The following is a 24,147-nucleotide window of genomic DNA, read 5'->3' on the forward strand; positions in this document are numbered from 1 at the left end:
CACCCTGTTCTGGCCTCCTCCTCCCTGGGAATGAGCCCGGCTGTGCTGCAGCTGAGAGGCTGGGATAATCCTCCCTGAGCTATTTCAAGGATTAGTCCTGCTGCCCTGTGCCCAGCTCCCACACAAGTGGGATTTCAGAGCTGTGGACACTGGGTCAGGAAGGGAGGGGTGCAACTCCTGTGATGCAGATCCATGCAGGGCAGAGGCACTGGGGGCCAGGTTCCATGTTTCTTAGAGCCTGTCATGATATGTGGAGTTCAGTGAGATGGATACTGGCAGCCTGCGACCCTAAGTATCACCCTAAGTCTAAGAGCTGGAGACATGAGAGCCCAAAGTCCTGGGGCCTCAATCTGTGCCTTGAAACACACACACACACACACACGCACTCTGAGCCCAAAATGACTCACTTGAGGACCTTATAGCTCTCCTATCACCCCCAATTCTGGCTTCTACAGTCTTGGTTGGTTTGGGCTCAGAGAGGGGCACTGAAGTTCCCTGTCCCCTCCCTCTGAAAATGGAGCCCTCCCTCACCCAGGAGAGCCAGGTGCTGCCCCAAGAAGAATGCATGCATGGTTTCATGAAGGTCTTCCTGTCCTGCTGCCACTGATTCCAGGTAACTCCGAGCAAATCTGAGGGAGCCCAGTGTTGGCATCAGAAAGAGATGGCTTCTTCCAAACGTACTGGCTATGATCCCAAGGTTTCAACAGATGCTGGCTCAAGTCCAGACTCCTTACTAGGACCCATGAGACCCTCTTTGAGAGGTAATATAATATAGTGGATGGGAGTGCTTATTAAGAGGTGGAACTGCCAGACCTTGGACAAGTTCTTAAACCTCTCAAAGGCTCATTTTTCTCCAACTCCTACATGGAGATGATGGGAATACTTTCCTCACCAGATTCTTGTAAATATTCAGTATTGTACATGTACCTTTATTTTGCATACAATAAAGCTCTATACACTTGCTGGGAAATAAGATTGTTATGCGAGGGGCACCTGGGCGGCTCAGTCAGTTGGGCATCTGCCTTCGGCTCAGGTCATGATCCTGGGGTCCTGGGATAGCGTTGGGCTCCCTACTCAGCAGGAGAGTCTGCTTCTCCCTTTCCCTCTGCCTCTCCCCCTGCTCGATCTCTCTCAAATAAATAAATAAAATCTTTTTCTAAAAAAGGAAATAAGGGGGCGGCTTAGTCGTTAAGCGTCTGCCTTCCACTCAGGTCATGATCCCAGGGTCCTGGGTTAGAGCCCCGCATCAGGCTCCCTGCTCCACGGGAAGCCTGCTTCTCCCTCTCCCACTTCCCCTGCTTGTGTTCCCTCTCTCGCTGTCTCTCTCTGTCAGATGAATAAACAAAATCTTAAAAAAAAAAGAAGGAAATAGGATTGTTATGCAGGACATATACACAAAGGCGATACCCCCACCTCTTCTCCACAACTCAGATACCCAACATAATTGTGATTATATATGTAAAGTACCAAGCACATTGCCCAGCACAGAGAAGGAGCTCCAAAAATGGTACCTAGTATTGTGGTGTGGTTCCCACCTACTTCTCAGTCTCATCCCAACCCCTTTCTGTCTTGAACTTTGGCAACGTCGAACCGCTTATGGTCTTGTCTCCTATTTCCCATTCCACTCCCAAGTGTATATTTTCTCACCTCCTGATCATTGTTGCACAAACCAGCTAGCTCTTCCTCCTGGGAGTATAGATAAACAATATTTCCCAGCCTCCCCCGCAGTTAGATGTGGCCACTTGAACAAGCTCTAGCCAATGAAATATGAACAAGAGCGATGTATGCCATTTCCAGGCCCGTTCCTTCAAACCTCCCACATGCTCTTCATGCTCTTTCCTCTTCCAAGGAGAGCGGAAAACTTGAAAGCCCCATGTTGAAGATGGCAGAGCCACAGGTAGAAAGCACCAATGTCCCTAAGTTAAAACATGAAGGAGAATCATCCAACTGATTTGGATGTTCCACTAATTAGTGAGATGTCAACTTCCATCATGCTTAAGCCATTATATACTTTTGGTTTGATGCGGCAGCTAGGCTTACCTAACTTAGTACCTCCTGCTGTCTCATGTCCCTGGAATGCCTGTGACTGCACCCTGCTTCACTGCGGGAACTCCTGCTTAGCCTTTAAACTTCATCTCTGGCATCACATGCTACGGAAAGCCTTCCCTGAGCAATCCCCCAACTCCTAGACTCGGGGTGAGATATCTCTAGCAGACACTGCCCAGTTGACTACCCTTTGTTCATTCTCCCTTACTTCCTAGTAGAATCTCAATTTTATTCAGGGCAGTAACATACCCAGTTAAAAATACCCATTTGTCAAGACTCCCTCGGAGCCTGCAAGTCATGTGATCCAGTCCTGGCCAATAAAATGTAAGAGGAAGTTGCTGGATAGAGATTCTTAGGGAAGCTTTTTTTTTTTTTTTTTTTTAATGTAGGCTCCACACCCAGCATGGAGCCCAATGCAGGGCTTGAACTCACAACCCTGAGACTGAGATCAGAGCCAAGATCAAGAGTCAGACACTTAACCAACTGAGCCACCCAAGTGCCCCTTTAGGGGACCTTTTTTAAAAAGGAATAGATTGGACTCATATCTGCCCTTTACCTTTTTCCTTTACGCTTCCTGCCTTCCCACCTAGAACTCAGATGCAATGCCCGGGAATGGAGCATACATTTTACAACCATAAAGACAGCCATGCACCAAGGCAGAGTAGAAAGAAGATTCCAGGTTCCTCAAGGAACCATGAAGCCATCGTACCAGCCCTGTGCTGCCTCCATCTGGTTCTCCTATAATGTGGAAATAGAAACTCCTAACGCTTAAATCCTGGAGTGAGGTGTCTATTTGGCCCAACTGAAAGCAATCTTAACTGAAAGCTCCGAGCTCCTGAGCACCCTACGCTCCCCTCACTGTTGGATGGAAACACGGTCACACTCTGGAATCATCTGCTTGAGAGTCGGTTTCCCTGACTTGTTGTTTGAAGGCATGGGGCAAGCACTGTGTGCTGAGGGGATGGGGACGAGGGACGCTGTTGTGTCTTCCTCAGCCTCGTTCTGACACACAGAAAAGGCCTGCAGCCTAAGGCCTTCTTGCCCCCTCTCTCCTCCATCAGCCGAGCATCGGCTCTATGACCTCTGAGGTAATTTCAAGCTCTCGAATTCTCGGATTCCATCCCACATCCAGTACACTCTCCACACCGAGGAGGCTACCAAAGCATAAGACGCAGGCTAGGCCCTCCGTCCGGCAAGTACAGGAATGCATTAGGAGAATGACTACAGCTTACACAGCAATTCGTTTCTTTTTACGTGAGGCGAAAGTTATATAAAATGGGCCATTTTAAAGCAAAGAATTCAGTGGCATTTATACCTCCACAATGGTATGCAATCACCCCTTCTATGTAACTCCCAGACCTTCCCATCACCCCAAAATAAAACCTTGCACCCATGAGCAGCCACTTCCCATCCTCCCCTCCCCCCAGCTCCTGCCAACCACCAATCTGCATGCTGTCCCCGTGGTTTCCCTATCCTGGGTATCTCATAAAATGGAGTCACACAACAGGCCAGCAAGGGCAGGTAGGGCCTCAGCGTTCACACAGTAGGATGACATTTAGCTTTTCTTCGCTCTGACCGAGGTCTATTCCCACTGCAGCTCGAGTGGCTGAGGTTAAATGTCTTTGCCATCCAGCTCCTAGGAAATCTTTAAAAATAGGTGTGGGATGAGCCTCAGTAGATTAGGTAAAGAACTTCTATGAAGTGGAGGGTAAACTGAGGGTGAACTGGGTGGTCTGGGTGAACTGGGCTGCTGTCTAGCAGCACTTCCGTGAGAAAACACAGCTAGTTTTGGTATGTGGCAGGGGTGGGGTGCGTGCATGTGTGTGTGTGTGTGCGTGCATGTGTGTGTGTAAACAAACATCCTGGAGCACATACAAATTTCCTTTCGTGTACGAATAATCTTTACAGATCACAAAGCTCTTTGACATCCTTTCTCTGCAGCTCCCAAAAGGAGGCAGGGCAAGCACTCTCCAGCCCGATTTATAAATGGGGCAACCCCCATTAGGTGACTTGCCCAGAGGCGCACAAAGAACAAGTGACAGAGCCCCAACCTGCATGCTTTCCTTTCGGAATGGCACGCTTCCCCTTCTTTGATGTGTTTTGAAAACCTTAAAATACCTTTAAGAACCTGCTCAGTCATCGCTCAGGTGGAGTGAGGAGAAAATGTGTTTGCAGGATATATTTGTCAAAAACAAAATACCATAGGCTGAGTGGCTTAAACAGCATACATTTATTTCTCACTGTTCTGGAGGTTGGAAATCCAAAATCAAGGTGCCAGATTTGGTTCCTGGTGAGAACTCTCTTCCTGGCTTGCATATGGCCATCTTCTTGCTGTGTCCTTACATGGTGGAGAGAGCTAGAGAGAGCTCGAGAGAGCCAGCTCTCAGGTGTCTTTTCTTGTAAGGGCTCTAATCTCACCATGAGGACCCCACCCTCCTAGGCTCCCTGAACCTTAATTACCTCTGAAAGATCTCATCTCCAAATACCATCAAACTGGAGGTTAGTGCTTCCACATATTTTTTTTTTTAAGATTTTATTTATTTATTTGAGAGAGAGACTGAGATAGAGAGAGAGCATGAGAGGGGGGAGGGTCAGAGAGAGAAGCAGACTCCCTGCTGAGCAGGGAGCCTGACGTGGGACTCGATCCCGGGACTCCAGGATCATGACCTGAGCCGAAGGCAGTCGCTTAACCAACTGAGCCACCCAGGCACCCAGTGCTTCCACATATTAATTTGAGGGAGTGGGGACAAAAACATTCAGTCTACAATACAGGTGGAAACCCATCTCTTCCTCATCGTCAGTAGGGACCGTATGCTGCAAGCCAGCAAGACATTGGAATGTGCTTGTCAAAAAAGACAATTTAACCTAACTCTAGGATGGGGGTGGGCAGCAGGGAAAGAGGACAAAATTCAGAGAGTTTTAAGAAGAGAGTAAGTTTGCAAGATTTAGCAAACAAAAATATCAAACATCTACTTAATTTTGAATTTCAAGTAAACGATAATTTTTAAGTGCAAGTGTGTCTCCTGCCTAGTTTGGGATATCTATTTCTATATCTGTATCTATATTCATTTTTTATCTCAAATTCAAATTAACTTGGTGTTCTGTGTTTTTATCTGGCAACCCTAAAAGACAGGGGCCGAGAACTTTGAGATGAAGAAATGGATTTCAGGAGGGACTGCTGCAGGATCTCTGGACTGATGCTTCCTTTATATATTTAAATTTTTGTTTAGTCTTCTAAAAATACCACCTGGCTTTATTTCTTATTGTAATCCGTGCATAACATAAATGGACCATCTTAACTATTTTTAAGTGTGTGGGTTCAATGGCATTAAGTACATTCACATTGCCATACAACCATCACCACTACCAATCTCCAGAACTTTCTCGTCATCCCAAACTGACGTGTCAAAGGAAACCAGAACTACACAGTAGCAGTAGAAAGAGATTTTATTCAGGACTTTGCAACAGAGGGAGAGACCTCGGTACAGAAGCAGGGTCACTTGCAAACACAGCACGGACGAGTGGGGATTTATAGCCAAGGAGCAGGCCGGGGCGGAGGTGGGGGCGGTGAATGGAAAATCACTAGGAGGGTAGGTAATTCTTTGCTCAGCTGACCAACAGCATTCTTGCTAAGGGCAGCCAGGGCGAAGGGCTAGCAGCGGGGGGGTCGTGGGGGATGAGGCATGTGGTCAGAAATGGAGGGTGATCTGACGTAGAGGCTAGGGGATTCCGCTAAAGCGACTTCGCAGGGTTCTCGCTGCAGCCTGGCGATGCAGGTCGAAACCTGTTTGGGCAGAGGATTCAGAGGAGCCTGAGTCCAACGCGGTCAGAGAAACCGCAGAGAGAAACAGAAAGTCTGTACGCAGGAAACCATCACCCCACCCGCCGCACGCCCACCACTCCACCCCCCGGCCGGCCGGCCGCCCCAGAGGCCCAGCCCGGGCAGCAGGGCGCGCGCGGGCGGAGGGAGGGCGGTTCCGGGCCCCGGCCGGGGTCGGGCGCCGGGGCGTCGCTGAGGGGCGGACGGACGGAGGGGGCGGGCAGCCCGGGGCCGGGCCCGAGCGGAAGGCGGCGAGGAGACGGGGCGCGGGGAAGGGCGAGGGCTCGCGGCGGCCCGGCGCCCCGCAATACGCGCGAGGGGTGCGGCGGGGGGCGGTTCCGCGCCGGGGCCCGCCACTGGCCACCCAGAGCTCCGCCGGCCGGCCAAGCGCCCGGAGAGGCGGAGCGGCGGCGAGGCGGCGGCGGCGGCGCCAGGACCCGGCGGAGCGGGCGCAGCGGAAGCGCGGCGGCCGGAGCGGCGGGCGGCGGGTTGCGGGCGGCGCGCAGGTGAGGAGCGGGCGGCGGGCGGGTCGGGGGAGGGCGCGGGGCCCGGCGCGGGGACGTGGAGGGGCGGGACGCGGAGAGGCGGAGAGGGAGGGGCTCCGGGAGGCCGGGCCTGGCGGTGGGAGCCGGACGGCGAGGCCCGGAGCCGCCGCGCCCCTTCCTCCGCGGGAGGCCCGGCGCCGGGCCCAGCGTCCGCACAGGCCTGCGCCCGGGCTTCCATCCGCCCCGCCGCCCCGCGCGCCGCCCGCCGGAAGCGGCGCCGGGCCTCTGCCCCCAGTCTGACGGGCCCCTCCCGGCTCGCCTGCGCCCCGGGAGCCGCTCTACCCGGCGGCGTGAGGCCGAGGCCGGGGCCGGGGCGCCGGGAGGGCCCTGCCGGCCCGCGGGACTCGGGGCCCCGGGCTCCAGCCCTCCCTTCCTTTCGCGGCCCGCCGGGTCCCGTGACCCTCACGTGCCTTTGCCCCCTCTGGGCCCTGGGCCCTGCAGGCGGGCTCAACTGAATCCTCGGACCCCTTCCCTCCCCGGCTCCTCTTGGTTGACCTCTCGCTCACTGCTTTCTCCGCGCCTGCTTCCTGACTGCCCACGCCGTTGCTGTTAACCTGGGCTGACGACCCTGGGCGCTGCGTGGTTTGCCGGAAGGATTCCATGCACTTCCGAGATTATAAACAGCCCTGGCAGGCGGGTATGGTGTCTGTTCATTTTCTGGATAGGTCCATGGTTTTTACTAGATTCTGTAAGGTAGTGGCATCAAATAGAAATATGATGTGAGCCCCGCATTTACAAGTAAAAAGAAACAGGTGAAATCGATTTAGTAATAGATTTTCTTTAACCCTGTGTATCTAAAATATGGTCATTTCAGCCTGTAATCAATATAAACATTTTAACGGGATATTCTACATTTTTTTTCCTACTAAATCTTTGAAATGCGGTGTACGTTTTGTACTTACACTACACCTCCACTCGGGCAGGCCACATGCAGCCAGAGGCTACCATATCGGACAGATGGGGCCTAAGGGCTTCAGAGCAAACTTCTTGCGGCGGTTCGCAGTGTTTATCACAATCTGGCTGCTTTATTTTTTCCTGCTAATGGCCCAAGGATAGTTATACCCTTAGCACTCAAGACCACTTGCTGTTCCCTACACACCTTTGTTCAAGTCCTTCTACCTGGAATGCTCTCCCCAATGCTCTCCCCATAGGGAGATGCGATTTCTGCTGAGAGGCTTTTGCTGACTCCCTTAACCTCTGGAGGGATCGATCACTCCTTCGTCGGTGCTTCTTCCGTAGCACTGTATTGTGGCTGAATTAGAGCACTTATCATGTCCTGTTGTTTTTTTTTTTTAAAGATTTTATTTATTTATTTATTAGAGAGCGAGCGAGAGAGAAACAGCATGAGAGGGGGGAGGGTCAGAGGGAGAAGCAGGCTCCCCGCCGAGCCGGGAGCCCGATGTGGGGCTCGATCCCAGGACTCCAGGATCATGACCTGAGCCGAAGGCAGTCGCTCAACCAACTGAGCCACCCAGGCGCCCCCATGTCCTGTTGTTTTTGAGGCAGTCTCTGTGTCGAGCATAGTGTCCAATTCATCTTTGTTATGATCCTGGCTGGCATTTAATAGTTGATCCATAGATGTTTGGAGACAGAAGGAGTAAACCAGGGGCGCCTGGGTGGCTCAGCCGTTAAGCATCTGCCTTCGGCTCAGGTCATGATCCCGGGGTCCTGGGATCGAGCCCCGCATCGGGCTCCCTGCTCGGCGGGAAGCCTGCTTCTCCCTCTCCCACTCCCCCTGCTTGTGTTCCCTCTCTCGCTGTGTCTTCCTCTGTCAAATAAATAAAATCTTTAAAAAAAAAAATTTAAAAAGGGAGAAGTAAACCACTAACTAGCTGTACTCAGTCTCTTAATTCTTGAATGGACCTGCTACTTCCTTGTTGAGATTTGTTCCTGTACGACCCCCTTCTGTGCACATACACACGCAGTTGGGGTAACTTACAAGGAATGCATCTCGAGGTGTGCACAGAGAGTATCTTCTACCTTTTACCCTGTCCTGAGCTTACAGATGGGAAAACTGAGGTACAGAATTAAGTTAGAGAGACCAGCAAGTTTGCATCAATATGAATATAAATGGGGGGGGCTTCTTGAAAGGAGTGCGGTGGTCTCAGAGGGTTGAGTTCCTGGGTTAGGCGTCAGCTGGCCCCACTTTGGCCATTTGATAGGAGGGAAGAGAAGTGGGGAGGCGAGGAGTAACTCCCCGGCCCTGATGAGGATTCGAGGCAGTTTCGGGTCTGGGAAGCTGAGGATGTCACTGCCCGAGAAGAAATGGAAGAGCCGACTGGTCATTTCAGATCTTGAGGAGTCCCAGTGTCGGCGGGGTAGGAGGCCGGGTAGGAGGCCAGGGTAGAAGGAAGGGCTGGGGAAGCCAGCAGAGGGAGCAAAGGAGTAAGTTCCGGCTTGGAGAAGATGGTGTGCTGCGTTGGGAATAACCGCATCTTAGAGAGTGGTGTCATTCTCAGTCTGCAGAATGGGAAATGGGAAGAATCAGAGATTCAGAGAAGGCAGGCGACTTACCCAAAGTCACACCGTTCTCGAAGCCCACGTGAAGCCTCATGAGCCCTCCCTGCCGCACTTACCCTGCCCCACCTCCACCTCTGTTGCACTCAGGGGCCCCACCGTGGTGCCGAAGAAGGTCTGTAGCGCAGTGCCAGGTCTGACTAATGTCTTGCTCACCGTCTTCTATTGAGGGGCTGTGATTAGGCCTATTTCTAGGGGCCCGGTGCCTTAATATTCTGCCTGGTACGTCTCTTGCCAATCCAATCAGTGCTGTCTGCGGCGTGACTGCTGCTTCAGTGGCACCAGGGAGCCGAGTGAACTAAGCCCAGTATAAATAGACTCTGCCCTCATCTTGCAATTGGAAGGAGTGTTTTCCCTTCTTGGCCCCCACCCCCACATGCCCCTCCTTCCTCCTGGCCCCCCTTAGCCATAGCCTGGGAGAGCAGAGCCCAGACACTGGCATATGCCGAGTCCCCAACCACTGCCTATCCTGTCTCAGGAATAGGTCCTGAGTTCCTTGGGGTCAAAGTGAGAAGAACCCAGGAGCCCGCATTTCCTGTGCTTCTCTAGACCTGGGTATCATTTGGCAGTTGACACAGGCGTTCCCCCCTCCCCCCGCCCCCCAAATCCATCCCTCTGCTTGCAGCCTCTTTTTAACTGCAGCCAGGGTTTCCTTCTTGTTCGGCCAGGCTTGGGAGGTTGAAATGAGATCATGTATGGAAAGGGTACCTAGCCGAGCAGCAAGCACCTTCTCTGACCACTTCTCTTCAGTCTCTGTTGTTGCTACCACTTTCCCTCCCTCATTGACTCCACGAGCATCAACAGAGTGCCAGCTCCTGGGAGCTCCTGGCCTCCTACCCACTGCTCTGTCCTCCACTCCCCGCCTCCACTGGCGGGGCCTGTGGCAGACAGTTGGGGTGGGGGGCGGGGCTCTCTTCTCCTGGCACCTGGCCCCTCACGCTCTGGTTCCCACCCACAGGCACCATGACTCCCACGAGGACCCAGCACTCGTTGGCGGGGCAGACCTATGCAGTGCCCCTCATCCAGCCAGACCTACGGCGAGAGGAGGCCATCCAGCAGGTGGCGGACGCCCTGCAGTACCTACAGAAGGTCTCTGGAGACATCTTTAGCAGGTGGGTGCTGCCACCCACCCGCACCTGATTAGGGGCTGGGCAGTCAGCGTGCACCCTGTGGCCCTTTTGCTGACCTTGGTGATTCGGCTGGCTTCCCTGTGCCCAGGGGGCCCGAGGTAGGAGGCCATCGTAGAAGCTCTTTCTCATAAGTGCTCGTCGGAGCTCACTGCTTACTGTCCCACTTAGTCCCCCCGGTTCCCTGTGGATCCACGGGCCCCAGAGGTAGTGCTCCTCTCCCAACTCCTGCCCTTCTCCCACGGGGGTGCGGGGGGTGGGGTGCCTATGTCCTCACTCATTCCTGCATATCACTCGTATCCTGAATATTTATTTAACACTTGTGTGCAAGGCATCGTGCTGCTGTCTTTAGTTAGAGCAAGGAGTAAGGCCGTGTCCCTGTCCTAACTGGAGAGTATACAGCTTTCCCCCACAATCAGAAAGTTCACGTTCTGCCACTTTTCTTTGATGAAAGACCAGACATTCGTACCTGGGTTCACTAACTGGAAGAAATCCGAAGCGGATTCTCACTTTTATGAACTGATCATTGCTTCTTCACTTCACGTCATTTTAGCTTACCGGAGGTTTCTTGGGAACACTCTGCTGTGGAGAGTGGGGGAAGCCTGGACTCTGGCAGGAGACACGGACTCTGATTAACCACAGGCATGATTAGTTCTTTCATTACAATTGTGATTAAGACCTATTTATAATAGTTTCGTAAAAACTGATAGTCATGCAGCATGAACCGTGTGCTACCGTGGATCTGAGTGTGTTAACTCATTTAACCCTCAGAACAACCTTATGAGAAGGTGCTGTTTTCTCCATTCTGTAGATAAGGAAACTGAGGCACGGCGAAGCGATTTGCCCGAGTGGCAGAGCCGGGGCCCACGCCCAGGTACTGTGGCTCCAGACTCTGGAATTACCACTGTCTGTCTGTGAAGGGGAGATAAGGTGTTACAGGAGTTGGTCTGGGAGGGGGGCTATCGGGGAAGGCGTATGTGAGGAAAACATGTCTGGGGAAATTGAAGGGTGAGTCGGAGTTATTGTGAGAAGAAGACTGTTCCAGGAAGAAATAAGGGCATGAGCTAAAGCCCTGAGGTGGAAGGGACCTGAATGGAAGCCAGTGTGGCCGGAGCAAGGAGTGAGGGGTTGAGAGGGTCACGAGGCCGGCGAGGTAGGCAGGGCCCGAGGGGTGATGACGGTTTTGAGTGGGAGAATTTCCAGTGCTCATCTGGCACAACCCTTGGGCCATAATGATTTTCACTCGGTGGTTATTTAACATGAGTTAATGGTGTTTGCTGTTTCCTTGCAAAGGTCCCAGGTTTTGTCCCGCATACAGGTCTTTGTCTTTCTCTGGCTGTTAAGAAGCCTGAGATGGGGCTCAGATCTCCTTCCTGGGGCCCACCCCATGCCTTCTCACAGGGCCCTTTTATCCCACCCCGTGTGAAGTCGTTGTCTGATTGGGGTCCTCCCGTGGTCCAAGTCACCCCCTCCCCAGACCAAGAAACCCCAGCTACTTCACCGCGAAACCTCCCCTTCACCACCGGGAAGCCGGCCTCCTCCCGGAAGCCTTCCCCAGTGAGAGCAGAAAATGGGTTCACTGTCTTCGGTTAGACTTGGTATAAACACCAGACCGTCTTACTCTTCAGCCTCTGACGTGCCCACTGACTCCCCTCCCTGCCCAAGCCTACCCAGACTATAAATGTAAGCAGGGGGCCATGCCCCCGAGTGGTGAAGGGGGTTGGCGTGGGAGCAGCCTGCGGGGCCTCCAGTCTGGCTTCCCCACTGGCTTGCCCTGTGAACTCGAGCAGGTTACTTAATCTCGCTAAGCCTCAGTGTTCCCGTCTATCAAATGGTGTTAACGATGCTACCTTCCTCATAGGATTGTGCTGAAGATTGAGTAAATTGAAACTTGGGAAGGAATTAAAGCACCTGGCAGCTAGTAGGCATTCAGGAAACACTCCCGCTTTTCACCCACTGCTGTCAGCCCCGATCCTCTGCTGCCCGTCGTGGCCCCCCATGAACTTGCTATCAGTAGTACGGAGAGTGTTATGTGCCCTTTCCGTGCTTGTATTTGTGCTAAATATGCCCAAGGAACACCTTAGCAAGAGGACCCAGGCCTTTAAGAGCCATCAGTCCCAGATGATAGACTCCCCATGCCCAGTGACTGAAATGGAGGCAAGAAACAATCCGTTTTCTCACCAGGACTGTGATCGTATGCTTGCCTTTGTCTAAGGGAGCACTGGAGTTTTAGCGTACTTTCCTTTCCATTCCTGGTATTTGGCGCCTGTAGACAGTGTCATGTCCCTGTGCCTGGGGATGGAATGCAAAGAGGGCAGGAAATCTACCTCTTGGGAGAAAGCGGTGAGTGATGGGCCCTCCGAGCGGCTAGGCATGGGCCAGGGGGCTTAGGGTGCCTCTCAGGAGCCCAGTGCCTGGTCACTCCACTGACCTCCCACCATGTGCCAAGCCTGCTGGACCCTGAGGGGTCCTGACGATGTGTGCAACCTGGTTCCTGTCCTCAAGGATCTTATAGTCTAGGATGGGGGAAACACTTAAGTCTAGATGGATTCTTCATTGTGTAGCATGAACTGTGTCGGCTTCTAGGAATCCAGAAAAGAGACAGTAAGTAGGAACCGGAACTCCCCAAACCAGTTTGGGCAAACAGTAACCAATCAGTAGAGCAGGATTTGGAGTTGCAGGGCTTAACTGGTGTCGTCAAGACCTGATTCTTCTTCCATTCCATCCAGCTCGCTGCTTCTCCGTCGGCCCCATTCCCAGAAAGGCCTTGCTCTCCAGCAGGGCCGGAGCTCCTGCACTCGCATTCAGGTCTAGTAGGAAAGAGGGACACCCTCTGTGTCAGCCTCTCCTCAGAAGGCCCATTGGCCCGGCTGGGTTCTCCTGTCCATCCCAGAGCCCATTGCAGGGGCAGAGGGCATGACACACTGATGGGCTTAGACCCCCTAATGTGCATTACTCCTGAGCCCTGGCTTTAGCCCCACCTGAAGTGCAGGGACTGAGCCTGTGGGAGCAGCGGGTTCCCCAAAGGAAAGGAGGGCCCTTACTTGAGTAAGGAAGAAGTGGATGCTAGAGAGGAAACCTGCCTGCCTACCACACATGGTCACGGGAGGCCTCCTGAAGGAGAGGGGCATGGACCAGGCCGTAGGAGGGATAGGTCATGGTCAGGCAGGGCTAGGAATGTGGGTGTGCAGGGCCTCTGGTGGGCTCTAGAAACGGGTGCCAAAGGCTCAGGGGCCTGAATGGGAGCCTGGTGTCTCCCAGGCTCCCCATGGGAGGCTGGCCTGAACGGGCACGTCTCGTCCTGGGAGTGTAGACGCTGCTGCTTGCCCCATACATCCAGCTCCTGCACGGCACCACAGGGTGTGAAGAGTCACCTTTGTCTGTGTCCGCGGGCCTTGCTTCCCCCTCTGAACATGCGCCCTTGGGAGCTGGCCCCGGGCTTCTCTCTGTGCTCTGCAGTGCTCTGGGAATGTGCCAGGGCAGAGGGAGGGGGACGGATGGTGGGGCGAGTGAGCAGTTAGGGTAAGTAACTTAGGGCCCGTGAGGGCTTCCCCTTAACAGGACAGGGCTTTGCTCTTGATTTGGGCCTTGTAGGGAGCCACGGGAGGCTCTGCAGCAGGGAAGGGTACGACAGGAGGGCTGAGGGAAGGCTGAGCCGGCAGCCATCACAGAGTGGCCGGGAGGAGAGGCAGGGGCTTCCCAGGACGCACTGAGAACTGTTGCTGCAGCCAAGGCATGGAAGGGGTGAAGCTGCAGTCCAGGGGGGCGGCAGGCAGGGAGGGCTGGATAAGAGACATTTCAGAGGGAATAATGACAGGACACGATGACAGATGGGGAACAGGATGAAGGAAAGGGAGGGGTTAGGGCTAGTGAGGGTGGTGCTGGCCTAGACCCAGCCTTATTCGCCTGCTGCTCCCACCATCCCCCCCCATCCTGCAGCAACCCACACACCCGTGGGCTTTTCATTTTTCATGGGCTTTTGTGGGGGGAAGTGACCCCGGCTTGGAATCTTCCCCCTCAAACTTATTCCACCAGCTTGAAAACCTCTTGTAAAGAAGAGACAGGTGGGTATCTGTCCCCTCCCCACCGCTCTCCCATTTCAGGCCCAAGCCCCTCAGCCCAGGGGCTCCTGTGCCCAGTTCGGCAGGTAGGGGAGCTCATGGGAAATTAGCATTCTGAGCTGGTCTTCTTCCTCCTGCTCTGCCGCAGCGGGAGCCTCCGGGAGCCTGAAGAGAATGACAAGTGCCTCTCAGGCTCTCCTGGACCCGCGCCTCTCCCTGCTGGGCCATCCGCCCTTCCCTCACCTGGGAGAAGCCAGGCCCCAAAATAGCCGCCCAGAGACATCACCTGCTTCACATGACTTAGATGCCGAGGCAGAGGGGCCTGGAGGGACAGAGGGAAGAGGAGCTGGACAGCTTCCGTGTGCGGAAGTTGGGGTGCCGTCACTTGCCTTTCCCGTCATCCCTCATGTGGCAGGGAAGCCGCCACCTGGGGAAGGATTCCTTTTCTCTGCCAAGCTTTTCCCCTTCCTCTCCTTTGTCTTTCCAACCCCTCCTTCCTCCCTTCTTTTCCTTGTTTCCCTCCCCCGCCTTCCCATCCTCTCCCCACTGCCTCCCCTCCCCCCCTTCTCCCTCCGCCACTGATTGGCACCTGGTGACTCCCAAGGTTAGGAAGCGCTCGGTCAGCTGCCTGCATGATTAGCACAGCATTCCTCAGCAGCGGGAGCGGAGGAGGGAAGGTCCGGGCAGGTTCAGGCTCCGCAAGGCCAAGGAGAGGCTGGTGTTCCCTCCTCCCCAGCAGCCTCTGTGGGCAGGTGGGAAGGCGTGCAGGGGTGCTGATTGCAGGGCGGCTGTGGCTGTGAGGGAGTGGGGGGGTCAGCATGGGAGGTGGGGCCCCCAGAGCCCACGCAGTGGTCCCTGTGGGGCTTGGGGGAGAGCCTCCCCCGCAGTAGCCGCTTCCTGTAGCCCTGTCCTCTGCCTCCATGGTGTTCCCTGTGAAGTGCCTGCCTCCTCGGCCTGGACCGTCCTCCCCCGTGTCTGCTCAGCCCCGCCTCTTGTTGCTTTCCTCTGAGTGCCTGGAGCCCCTCTTCCCCCCCAACCTTGTGGGTAGTAATAGTACTGAGGACCCATCTGCTAGTACGGGAACACTGGGCACACAGTTGCTCATTCTAACCTTTACAGTAATTCCATGGTATAGAAGCCCCATCCCTGTGTCGCAGCTGAAGAGGCCCGAGGCATAGGCCAGTTCAGTAACTTGCTCAAGGTCACACTTCTGCTAAGTAGATGTTAGAGCCAGGTTTGTGGGGCACACTAGTCACTTATCTCCCTGGGGGATGTGTGCTCCCTGATTCATCTCCGTCCCAGGCTCTGAGCAGACTGAGCCAGTTCCATTCCTGACGCCCACAGAGGCGGCCCTGGGGTCTGGGCAAACGGGTTTTGGGGACTTGCTTCAGTGATAAGCTTGGAAACTGACCTGCCTTGAAGCAGACCACCAAGCCAGGGGGCGTAGGTGAGGAACGACAGACAGATCGCCCTCTTGCCGCTGTTCCCCCACCTGCGTGGAGGACACTGCTGGTCGGTCGTGGCGCTCTGTCCCAGCCGCATGTGGCCTGCCGGTCGTTCCTGATGCCGCCTTTGGCACTGCCACTGCCTGTCCTTTCCCCCGTGCTCTGCGCTCTCGGCACCGCGGCTCCCACCTGTGGGAGACTGGACTGGCTGGGGGCTTTGTCAACAAGCAGGCCGTTACTTGACTGGTGGGCTCTTGGATAACCCTGGAAATCCTGTCTTCTTTCCCCTGCCCCCCACAGCAGCCTCCCTTGGAGCATTCCTGACAGGTGCTCATCCTGCTGGAATCTGATTTGCAAAGCTCTCCTAGAAAGAAAGTTTACTAGAAAGTTCTCCTTGTGCAGAGCCAAGATCTACTTCCTTGTAACTCCACGTACTGGTCCTCATGCAGCCTGCTGGGGCGACAGAATAAGTAGCAATCGCTTTTCCACCTGCCAGCACTGTGTTGGTTTTGACATATGGAGGGAATTACCATGTTGTCTAAGTCACCTCCCCTGTAGCCAGAACACCCTTCAGTCGTCTTTGTAGGACATGAGTGGCTCCCTCCTCACCATCCTCATCACCTTCCTTTGGACGTTCTTGAACTTGTCACTTTACATTCAGCCAGTATTTGTTACATGTCAGGCACAGTCCCAGGTGCTAGAGACACAGCAATGAAGACAGACCTTATAGTTAGTCTAGAAGGAATTCAGAGTCCTCTTAAAATGTGGATCCAGTTTAAAGGGGATGCAGCTGTGGAGAGGTTGGTGCCCAGCACAGATTAGCTCATTAATCTGGGGTCTGTTTTCTCTCTAGTGCCCCCAAGAGAGTGGATGTCCCCTGTTTACTGAAAGAAGGGAGGAGGGACAAGGAGCTGTGTGCCCCAAAATCCCATTTCCTTCTCAAGCTGCTTAACACACTTTTAGCTCACACTGAGCTCTAGTTAACCAAAACCTCAGGCCTTGCTAGCCCTCCTTCTGTGTTTGTGCACTGGACTTTTTACACCTGAATGCTGGACTTCATCCCTTGTCAATTTCATCTTGTTGATTGCAGTCCATCCTTCCCGCCCTCAAGATTATTTGAGTCTTGATTCCCCATGCAGACCGTTTTGACCCTCCGTTCGATATCCCCAGTTTACTAACCCAGGGTTTCGTGGGCTGAATGGGGCCCTGCCAGAGACCTTTGTGCAAGGCTGAAATCAGTCCGTTCTTCAGCGGTGCCCTTTGGGTGCTGTTGCTCATCTGGCTCTGATTTTTCCTAAATGTGCTCTCCTCCAACCCCCACAGCTCCATCTTGTCCACAGGATTTTGTGAGAAGCTGTCAGAATCCTTGCTGACTGAAGGTGCACTGTGTTTAAGGTTTTCCCCTGATACACCAGTCTAATGAGCCTGTCAAAAAAAGAAATGCTGTGATTTTAGAACAATGCTGGCCCCTGGGATCTGCCTCTTTCTCTTCGAAGTGCTTACAGACCCTCGATTTAATAATCCATTCTGGAACTTCGCCAGAGTTTATGGTTAAGCTTTATGTTTGCAACTTAGAGAGATCAGTCCTTCTCTCCTTGATGGAAGAACCGGAACAGAATAGCCTTTGTCCCTCTCTAGTTCTGCTGTCCCTCCCACTCTCCACGTTGACTTCAGGCCAAGTCGTCATAACCACTGAGGTGGCTTCCGCACCCCGGAGGCAGAATGTAGTCGGGCTGGGAGCTGGAGGAGGTAGCTTGCGCGTGAGTACCCTTTCTCAGCACATGGAGACCTTTCTTCCTGCCAGAAGAGATGGAGCTCATGCAAGTCTGGTTCTACGTTCTCTCACTGAAAGGAAACTCAGCCCTCTGTTCTCTCTCTCCTTTGCCACCCACTCAGCGCAGTCTGCCAGGAAGACTGAGCTGCTTTGGGTACCTGCTTGTACCTCAGCCCCCCACCTCACTGAGCCCCCTGCACATAAGGAGCCAGGAGTAAGCAGGGAGACTGCAGGGAACCGAGACCCCTGGGCTGTGAAATTGGCTGATCTGGCCTGGCGGGTTCTCTGGGGGACCAGAATCCTCTAGAGTTGGTGGAGTTTGATTTAGAAAGATTGGCCGTTCAACCTTTAAGGAAGTCCTGGCGTTCCCTGGGTGCATCGTCTCTGACCCCAGAGACCGTGGGGCCCCTCTGCCATCCACTGCGGCCTCTGCCTTTTCCCCATAAACTTGCGATCGCGGCTCTGCCTCTTTCTCAGTTGCGTGCTCCCTCCTGCCAGGTGAGTGCCGACATGCGCCCTCTCTGAATGTGAAGCGTGGCAGCCACGGGCAGGGGCTGGTGTTCTTGCAGGAGGGGGAGCGTTCGGGAGGAGGATGCCCTGACCCCTGTTTAGCCAGTCAACTCTGCAGGGAGAAGGCCTTTGCCGTTGCTCAGTAATGTGGGACAGCGTGAGGCTCCTGCGCATTTACGTTTAGGGCACGTGGGTGTTAGCCATTCAGGGAGCCTCTCCAGGTGCTGGCGCTGGGAAAACAGTGGGAACAAAGCCGAACCCTCACCCCCTCAGAGCACAGATAGGCAATAGATGCATGTCAAGTGGCTCTGTATGGAAGGGGGTCGGAAAGTGACAGGTGCATGTTTAGAGTTGGTGGGCGGGAAGGCTTCAGTGAGGAGCGTACCCCGTGACGCAGCCAGCCCCGTGGCTGTCTGCAGGGATGGCACTCCATTTGAGGCAGAGGCCACATGGTAATACATTTGGCATGTTCGGGGAAGAGCAGGACACTGGTGTCACTGGGGCCTGCTGCACCCCGAGCGAGCGCTCTGACCACAGCCACCAGAACCATGGTGAGGACTTTGGATTTGCACGTGAGCCATTTATTATGTGTCAGGGCAGTTCCCCGTGATTGGGTCTGGGACTTGATTTAGACCCAGCTTTGCCCGACCCTCCTCCTTGGGAGCTCCAGTCTCCTCATCTGGAAGTAGGCGAGTAGGTACAGGAGTCATGACGATTTTCTCTCTGCTTGCCCCTGCTTGAGGCTGTAAACTCCTGGAGGCAGGGGCCCTGTCCCCGACAGGTGGCACATCCAGGTACCACCTTGGGGCCAGGGTGATTGCCCATTCCTACCCAGAGCTCCAAGAACTTGGTAGAGCTCATTTCTAGACCCTTCAGGTTAGACACCCTGCAGAGGTCACCTGGACAGTTCAAGGTCAGTCGTGACAAGCAGGTAACACTGTATTTTAAAGGCTCTTGCCGAAGCCCTTGGCTTTGCAAGTTTGCAGATAGAAGCAGGGTTGCAGGAGACTGCAGGGGCTTGGGGAGCAGCCCTCAGCCCCTGTGTTTGTTTTTTTTCCCATGGCAGGATCTCTCAGCGAGTAGAGCTCAGCCGGAAGCAGCTACAGGCCATTGGAGAGAGGGTCTCCTTGGCCCAGGCCAAGATTGAGAAGATCAAGGGCAGCAAGAAGGCAATCAAGGTAGACCGTGTGGCCCTGAGTCCCCGTGGCTGGCAGGCAGTCCCAGAAATCCCATCCCTATTACCTCTTCATGCTCCTGACATTGCCCAGGTCCCTGCCTGCCTTGCCCAGCCACACCTCAAGCCTTCCTTCTGCTCAAACCACCTCCCCCGACCCTAGACTCTCTGGAGCACCTCGGACTCCGTGTGTCCATAGGTGTTCTCCAGTGCCAAGTACCCGGCGCCAGAGCGCCTACAGGAGTATGGCTCCATCTTCACGGGTGCCCAGGACCCTGGCCTGCAGAGACGCCCCCGCCACAGGATCCAGAGCAAGCACCGCCCCCTGGACGAGTGGGCCCTACAGGTCTCATGAGCTCACACACTTAACGGGGGGTGACCAGAGGTGGCCCTGGGTGTCGGGGGATGAACTGAGGGTTCTGTCCCCTAAGAGGATTTGGATTGGGATGGGTGGTCACTTTGGCCTGGCCCCGAAGCCCACCATCCATGTGTTACCACCCCTGCCCCTGCCAGGAGAAGCTGAAATACTTCCCCGTGTGTGTGAACACCAAGCCAGAGCCTGAGGACGAGGCCGAGGAGGGGCTCGGGGGCCTTCCCAGCAACATCAGCTCCGTCAGCTCCTTGCTGTTGTTCAACACCACTGAGAACCTGTACGGCACACGGCAGGGCCCTGGGAGGGCAGCTGGGTGGCCTGGCCTGGCTTTGTGGGAGCCCGGGGGGCATCAGACTCTGGTGCAGAAGTCTGCAGGCTGCGCAACCCGGAGCCGAGCAGCTTGATTGACCTTGTGAGGCCTCGGAGTCCACAGTACAGACTAACTGTGGCCCTGATGAAGTAGGAAAGCTGGGTCAGGACCATGGGCCTTGAGCAGATGGGACTGCCCGACATCCACCCAACCTCTGTAGGTACAAAAAGTATGTCTTCCTGGACCCCCTGGCTGGTGCTGTAACAAAGACCCACGTGACGCTGGGGGCGGAGACGGAGGAGAAGCTGTTCGATGCCCCTTTGTCCATCAGCAAGAGGGGGCAGCTGGAGCAACAGGTAGAGCTGGATGGTGCCTGTGGGGGGGGCTGTAGCGGACAAGCAGCATGGCCCGCCAGCGTCGTCCTCTAGGTGACGGGTCCGTTGAGCCCCTGCTCCCACCCTGCTGCACATGGGTATGCACGAGGTCCTGCTCACTGCCCCAAGGTCAACCCGCAGGGCCCAAGCCCCCTTCAGCCCCCACCCATGCCCCCCACCTAATCCTGCAGGTTCCAGAGAACTACTTCTATGTGCCTGACCTGGGCCAAGTTCCTGAGATTGACGTGCCATCCTACCTGCCCGACCTGCCAGGCATCGCTGATGACCTCATGTACAGCGCTGACCTGGGCCCCGGCATTGCCCCCTCCGCCCCTGGCACCATTCCAGAGCTGCCCGCCTTCCACACAGAGGTGGCCGAGACTTTCCGGCCGGGTGAGCTGAGAGTAGGAGTTGGGCAAGAACTCTCTCACTTGGCCACTTGCTTTCCTAGGCGCCTCACACTTTCCCACACTTCTGTTTCAGACCCAGAAGATGGGGTGCTAACGGCACCCCCCCCGCCGCCGCCGCCTCCGCCTCCCCCAGCTCCAGCTGTGCTGGTCAGCGCTCCCCCACCCCCACCCCCACCCCAGCCCGTGGCCTCCCCGGGCCAAGGTGCCAGGGAGGACGACAGCAGTGGTGGCGTGTCTCCTTTAGGTAAGAGCAGCACCAGGGTTCACGGAGGGGGTTAGGGTGAGGGGGCGTGTGCTCTTTGAGGGTGCCTCTAATTTCTGGATCCCTGAAGGGTTTCCTGTAGGTTTATGTGACCATAGATTCTAGAAAAGTTCTAATTTCAAAATCTTGTTCCACTGGGTTCATGAAATAGTGGCTTTCAAACTGTAGCCCCCCAGAATTCTCATCTCCAGGGCAGAGGGAGCCTGGACGTGGACAGGTGGAGCGGTGGTCCCCCATTCCCACTTACACCAGTGGGAAAAGGGCGGCTACTGAAAACAGTAGAAAGCTTCAGCAACAAAATACCCATATCCTTAAATTGCAGGATTTCAGTTTTAGCAGGACATCTCCTGGTCTATCTCCAGCACCCAGAGGCAGCACAAAAACCCCATGTTGGCTCATGTGTCAAGTTCAGACACTGTCTGCACAGCAGCAGATTCCCACGACCCACCTCTGCGCTGGCCCAGGTGGTGTTGGAGAGGGACCTGGGGTGCCTAGACATAGGACTTGCTGAACTCAGGCAGATGCAGGCAGCATCTGGGCTGCGGACGGTCTCCCAGGGCTCGGCTTCACCACTGGCTTCCTTTTTCAAGAGGAAGAGCCCGTTCTCACAGCCAGGCTTGAGGGGAAGCCTCTGGACCCCCAGAACCTCAGACTGGGCAAGGCTGTCCCGCAGCGTGGCCTGCCTGAGCAGCCCTCTTCCTCACACCCTGCCCTCACATCCAGCTACAGTCCAGGGAGCTCCCAAGGAAGTGGTGGACCCCTCCAGTGGCCGGGCCACTCTGCTGGAGTCCATCCGCCAGGCTGGGGGCATCGGCAAGGCCAAGCTCCGCAGCGTCAAAGAGCGCAAGCTGGAGAAGAAGAAACAGAAGGAGCAGGAACAAGGTAAGGATCCTCAGCCCACTCCGGGAGGGGGGCTCTAAGGAAAGGGCCACCTTCTGTAGCCTCCACCAGACTCCCAACAGGGTGCTCTCTGCCCACCCTAAAGGTCAGAGGGGCAGCACCCAGCACACCTGCCCCATGCTTTCCCCAGGCTGTCTGCAGGAAGCCCTGGGTGGCCGTCCCTAACATTCCCACCCTTCCTGTTTGGGCTATGGGTTCCTTCCCGGTTTTGTAGCCTGCTTAGAACCTTCCTCTCTAAACTAGTATATTGGAGACAGAGCCTCAACCCCACTCAAACTATAACAGAGCATCTTCTTAGATTCTGCCAGGAGCTGTCCCAGGACATGGGTGGGGACCTGAGCTGCTGTAGAGACTGCGGACCTGAAGGGTTAGCTCAGTCCCGCTTCTCCAAGCCTCTCGAGGCTGCAGGTTAGGCGTGCTGGGCATCCTAAATGCAGCACGAACAGAACACCTGGGCCCAAAGCCACAGTGCCCTGGAGTCCCGAAGTTGAGTTCCAGCTAGGTTTCTGAGCTTTGCGCTGTGACCTCAGGCAAACTGCCCATCGTCTCTGGGCTGGTTTCCTCGTCCATACAACGGGGCCCCTCCTACCTCCCCGCTTTGTCTCACAGCCAGTTTAATGGTGCCCCAGTGCTGGCCCCAGTGATGGCCAGCAGCTCCAAGAGTTGGCCGTGATGCGGTGGCAGCGGGGGGGGTGGGGGGGTGGGGGGGGCGGTGCTGGCTGGCAGGTGTGGATAGTGAGCAAAAAGAGGAGAAATACGACCAAACCCTGAGGAGGTCACTCCAGGGGCAGATTTTGTCCTTGGTCCCCTCATCTGACCCATGATTTTTTCCTGCCACAGTGAGAGCCACAAGCCAAGGTGGGGACCTGATGTCAGATCTCTTTAACAAGCTAGTCATGAGGCGTAAAGGTAGGAAGCAGCCTGGCTGCCTTCCCTGGGCTGGGACCCTCAGGGTATTTTGTATCCTGCGCCTTCTGCCTTTTCCTGTTTTTAAGTGTCTAGTGGCTGGGTGAACTGGTATCCCAAACTAACTCCCCCTCACCCTCCACCCCCCTCCCAGGTATCTCTGGGAAAGGACCTGCGACAGGGGCCAGTGAGGGGCCGGGAGGAGCCTTCGCCCGAATGTCAGACTCCATCCCACCCCTGCCCCCGCCACAGCAGCCACCTGGAGAGGAGGACGACGAAGACTGGGAATCCTAGGGGCTCAGCCCCTCCTTCCCCGCTGGGACGTGCATATGGCCAGGACAAGCTGCCCGTGGAGCAGCGGGGATCGTGGAGGACTGTCCCAGGCCTGTGCCTGCACCTTCTTCAAGGAGCGAGGTGGCCAGCTTCTGAGGCCAAGTGGCTGGGAGGGGGGAGCCCTTGTGCTCTCCTCCAGCCACAGACTAAAATAAATACATGAATCAATACAACAGTATCACGCAAGAACCACTTTTAATTAAGGAACCCTAGCTGTGCGGAGGACAAGCGTCTCCTCCAAGCCGGCACCTGTCCTCCCGCTCCCCCTGGGCTCCAGCGGTGGGGGCAGAGCACCGAGTAGACCACGGCCCCCGTCTCTGGGTCAGGGAGAGCAGAGAGGTGCGGGCAGTAGGGGCGGCTATTGCAGATGGAGGGACGGAGATTTTCACACAGGGAAAAATGCCTCCGTGACAGACACGGGGTCTCTAAAAATAGTCCTGCTGGGAGCCTAATGGCCCTTGGCATCACTGTTGAAGTCAGGGGAGGAGGTGTCGTGGAGTTTGCTCAAGTGGCTGAGTGGGAAGGAGGTGCCACTGCCTTGGAGGAGGACGTGGAGCCAGGCCCAGGGAGCCAGACATGCTATGGAACAGGTTAGGGGCCAGCACTGTGGTTGGGGGGAGAGAGAGACCAGCAGGTGGGGAAGCCAGCACACGGCGCTCTTCCCAGTTCTTAACACACAGACAGAAGGTAGGCTTGAGGTGGTCAGGGGCCCCTGGGCAGAAGGAGCCCTATGGGCACCAGGGAGCTGGAAAACAGGGAACGTTCTTAGTTTTGAAGAGAAGGTGAAGGTCTAGTACAGCAAACTAGCCGGAAAGGCTGGAGGGCACGTTCCGCCTCATGTGTGAGTGCGCAGGCACTGAGGGAAGGACAGAGCTGCCGCGGTGGAAGGCTGGCCGGGAAGCTGGACTCTGGGCCATGCTGAATATGGGCAAACATTCAATTCCGGGAGCAGAACTGCCCCGGGATGGGTCCCAGGATGGCCACGACCCACCATTTCTTCAGGATCAACCTGATGTTCTCCTACTGGTTTTTCCACCTGTGCCTGGTCCTGGCAGCCCTCTGATTCCAGAAAGGGCTGGTCTGGTCTCCAGCTGGATCCTTGCAGAGCAGGCCCAAGACAAACCTTTCAAGTGGGTAGCGGGAAGGAAGAGCCTGGCACCCAGGCAGTGGTGGGCCATCCATCAGGAAGGGACAGACTTCTCACGATGAAACTGAGGCGACGGGAAAGCAGTGAGGCACGAGACCTCGGGGGTGGGGAGT

General features: G+C 55.4%; 2 protein-coding genes and 1 long non-coding RNA gene across 12 annotated transcripts in view; 1 reads left to right on the forward strand and 2 right to left on the reverse strand.

Moving 5' to 3' along the window:
• Positions 1-5,475: 5,475 nt before the first annotated feature.
• Positions 5,476-7,003, reverse strand: LOC115943807 (uncharacterized). Its single transcript, XR_004078392.2, has 2 exons — positions 6,907-7,003; positions 5,476-5,830 (listed from the first exon to the last, which is right to left on the reverse strand). It is a non-coding gene; the product is annotated as an uncharacterized LOC115943807 (long non-coding RNA).
• On the forward strand, positions 6,132-23,065 carry WASHC1 (WASH complex subunit 1). Of its 3 annotated transcripts, none has more exons than XM_081821021.1 (11): positions 6,132-6,372; positions 9,887-10,040; positions 18,912-19,023; positions 19,219-19,365; positions 19,533-19,669; positions 19,923-20,058; positions 20,268-20,469; positions 20,560-20,730; positions 21,472-21,630; positions 22,489-22,557; positions 22,709-23,065. In XM_081821021.1, exons 2-11 carry the CDS (start codon positions 9,892-9,894, stop codon positions 22,846-22,848), a joined length of 1,422 nt encoding a protein of 473 aa, XP_081677147.1. In that variant the 5' UTR covers positions 6,132-6,372; positions 9,887-9,891; the 3' UTR covers positions 22,849-23,065. The 3 variants fall into 3 exon arrangements, with proteins under 3 accessions (XP_081677147.1, XP_006741897.2, XP_081677148.1); XM_006741834.3 differs by lacking the exon at positions 6,132-6,372 and adding an exon at positions 6,722-7,048; XM_081821022.1 differs by lacking the exon at positions 6,132-6,372 and adding an exon at positions 8,737-9,043.
• Positions 23,066-24,147, reverse strand: part of DDX11 (DEAD/H-box helicase 11) — a 34,153-nt gene continuing 33,071 nt past the window's right edge. For all 8 annotated transcript variants that reach the window (XM_081821019.1, XM_031037403.2, XM_031037401.2 and 5 more), the window contains one exon: positions 23,066-24,098. In XM_081821019.1, coding sequence (XP_081677145.1) covers positions 24,069-24,098 — 30 coding nt within the window. In that variant the 3' untranslated portion in view covers positions 23,066-24,068. The remainder of the gene's footprint in view (positions 24,099-24,147) is intronic.

Source organism: Leptonychotes weddellii, chromosome 5, assembly GCF_054177405.1.
Source record: "Leptonychotes weddellii isolate Sample4059 chromosome 5, ASM5417740v2, whole genome shotgun sequence".
Taxonomy (NCBI): Eukaryota; Metazoa; Chordata; class Mammalia; order Carnivora; family Phocidae; genus Leptonychotes; species Leptonychotes weddellii.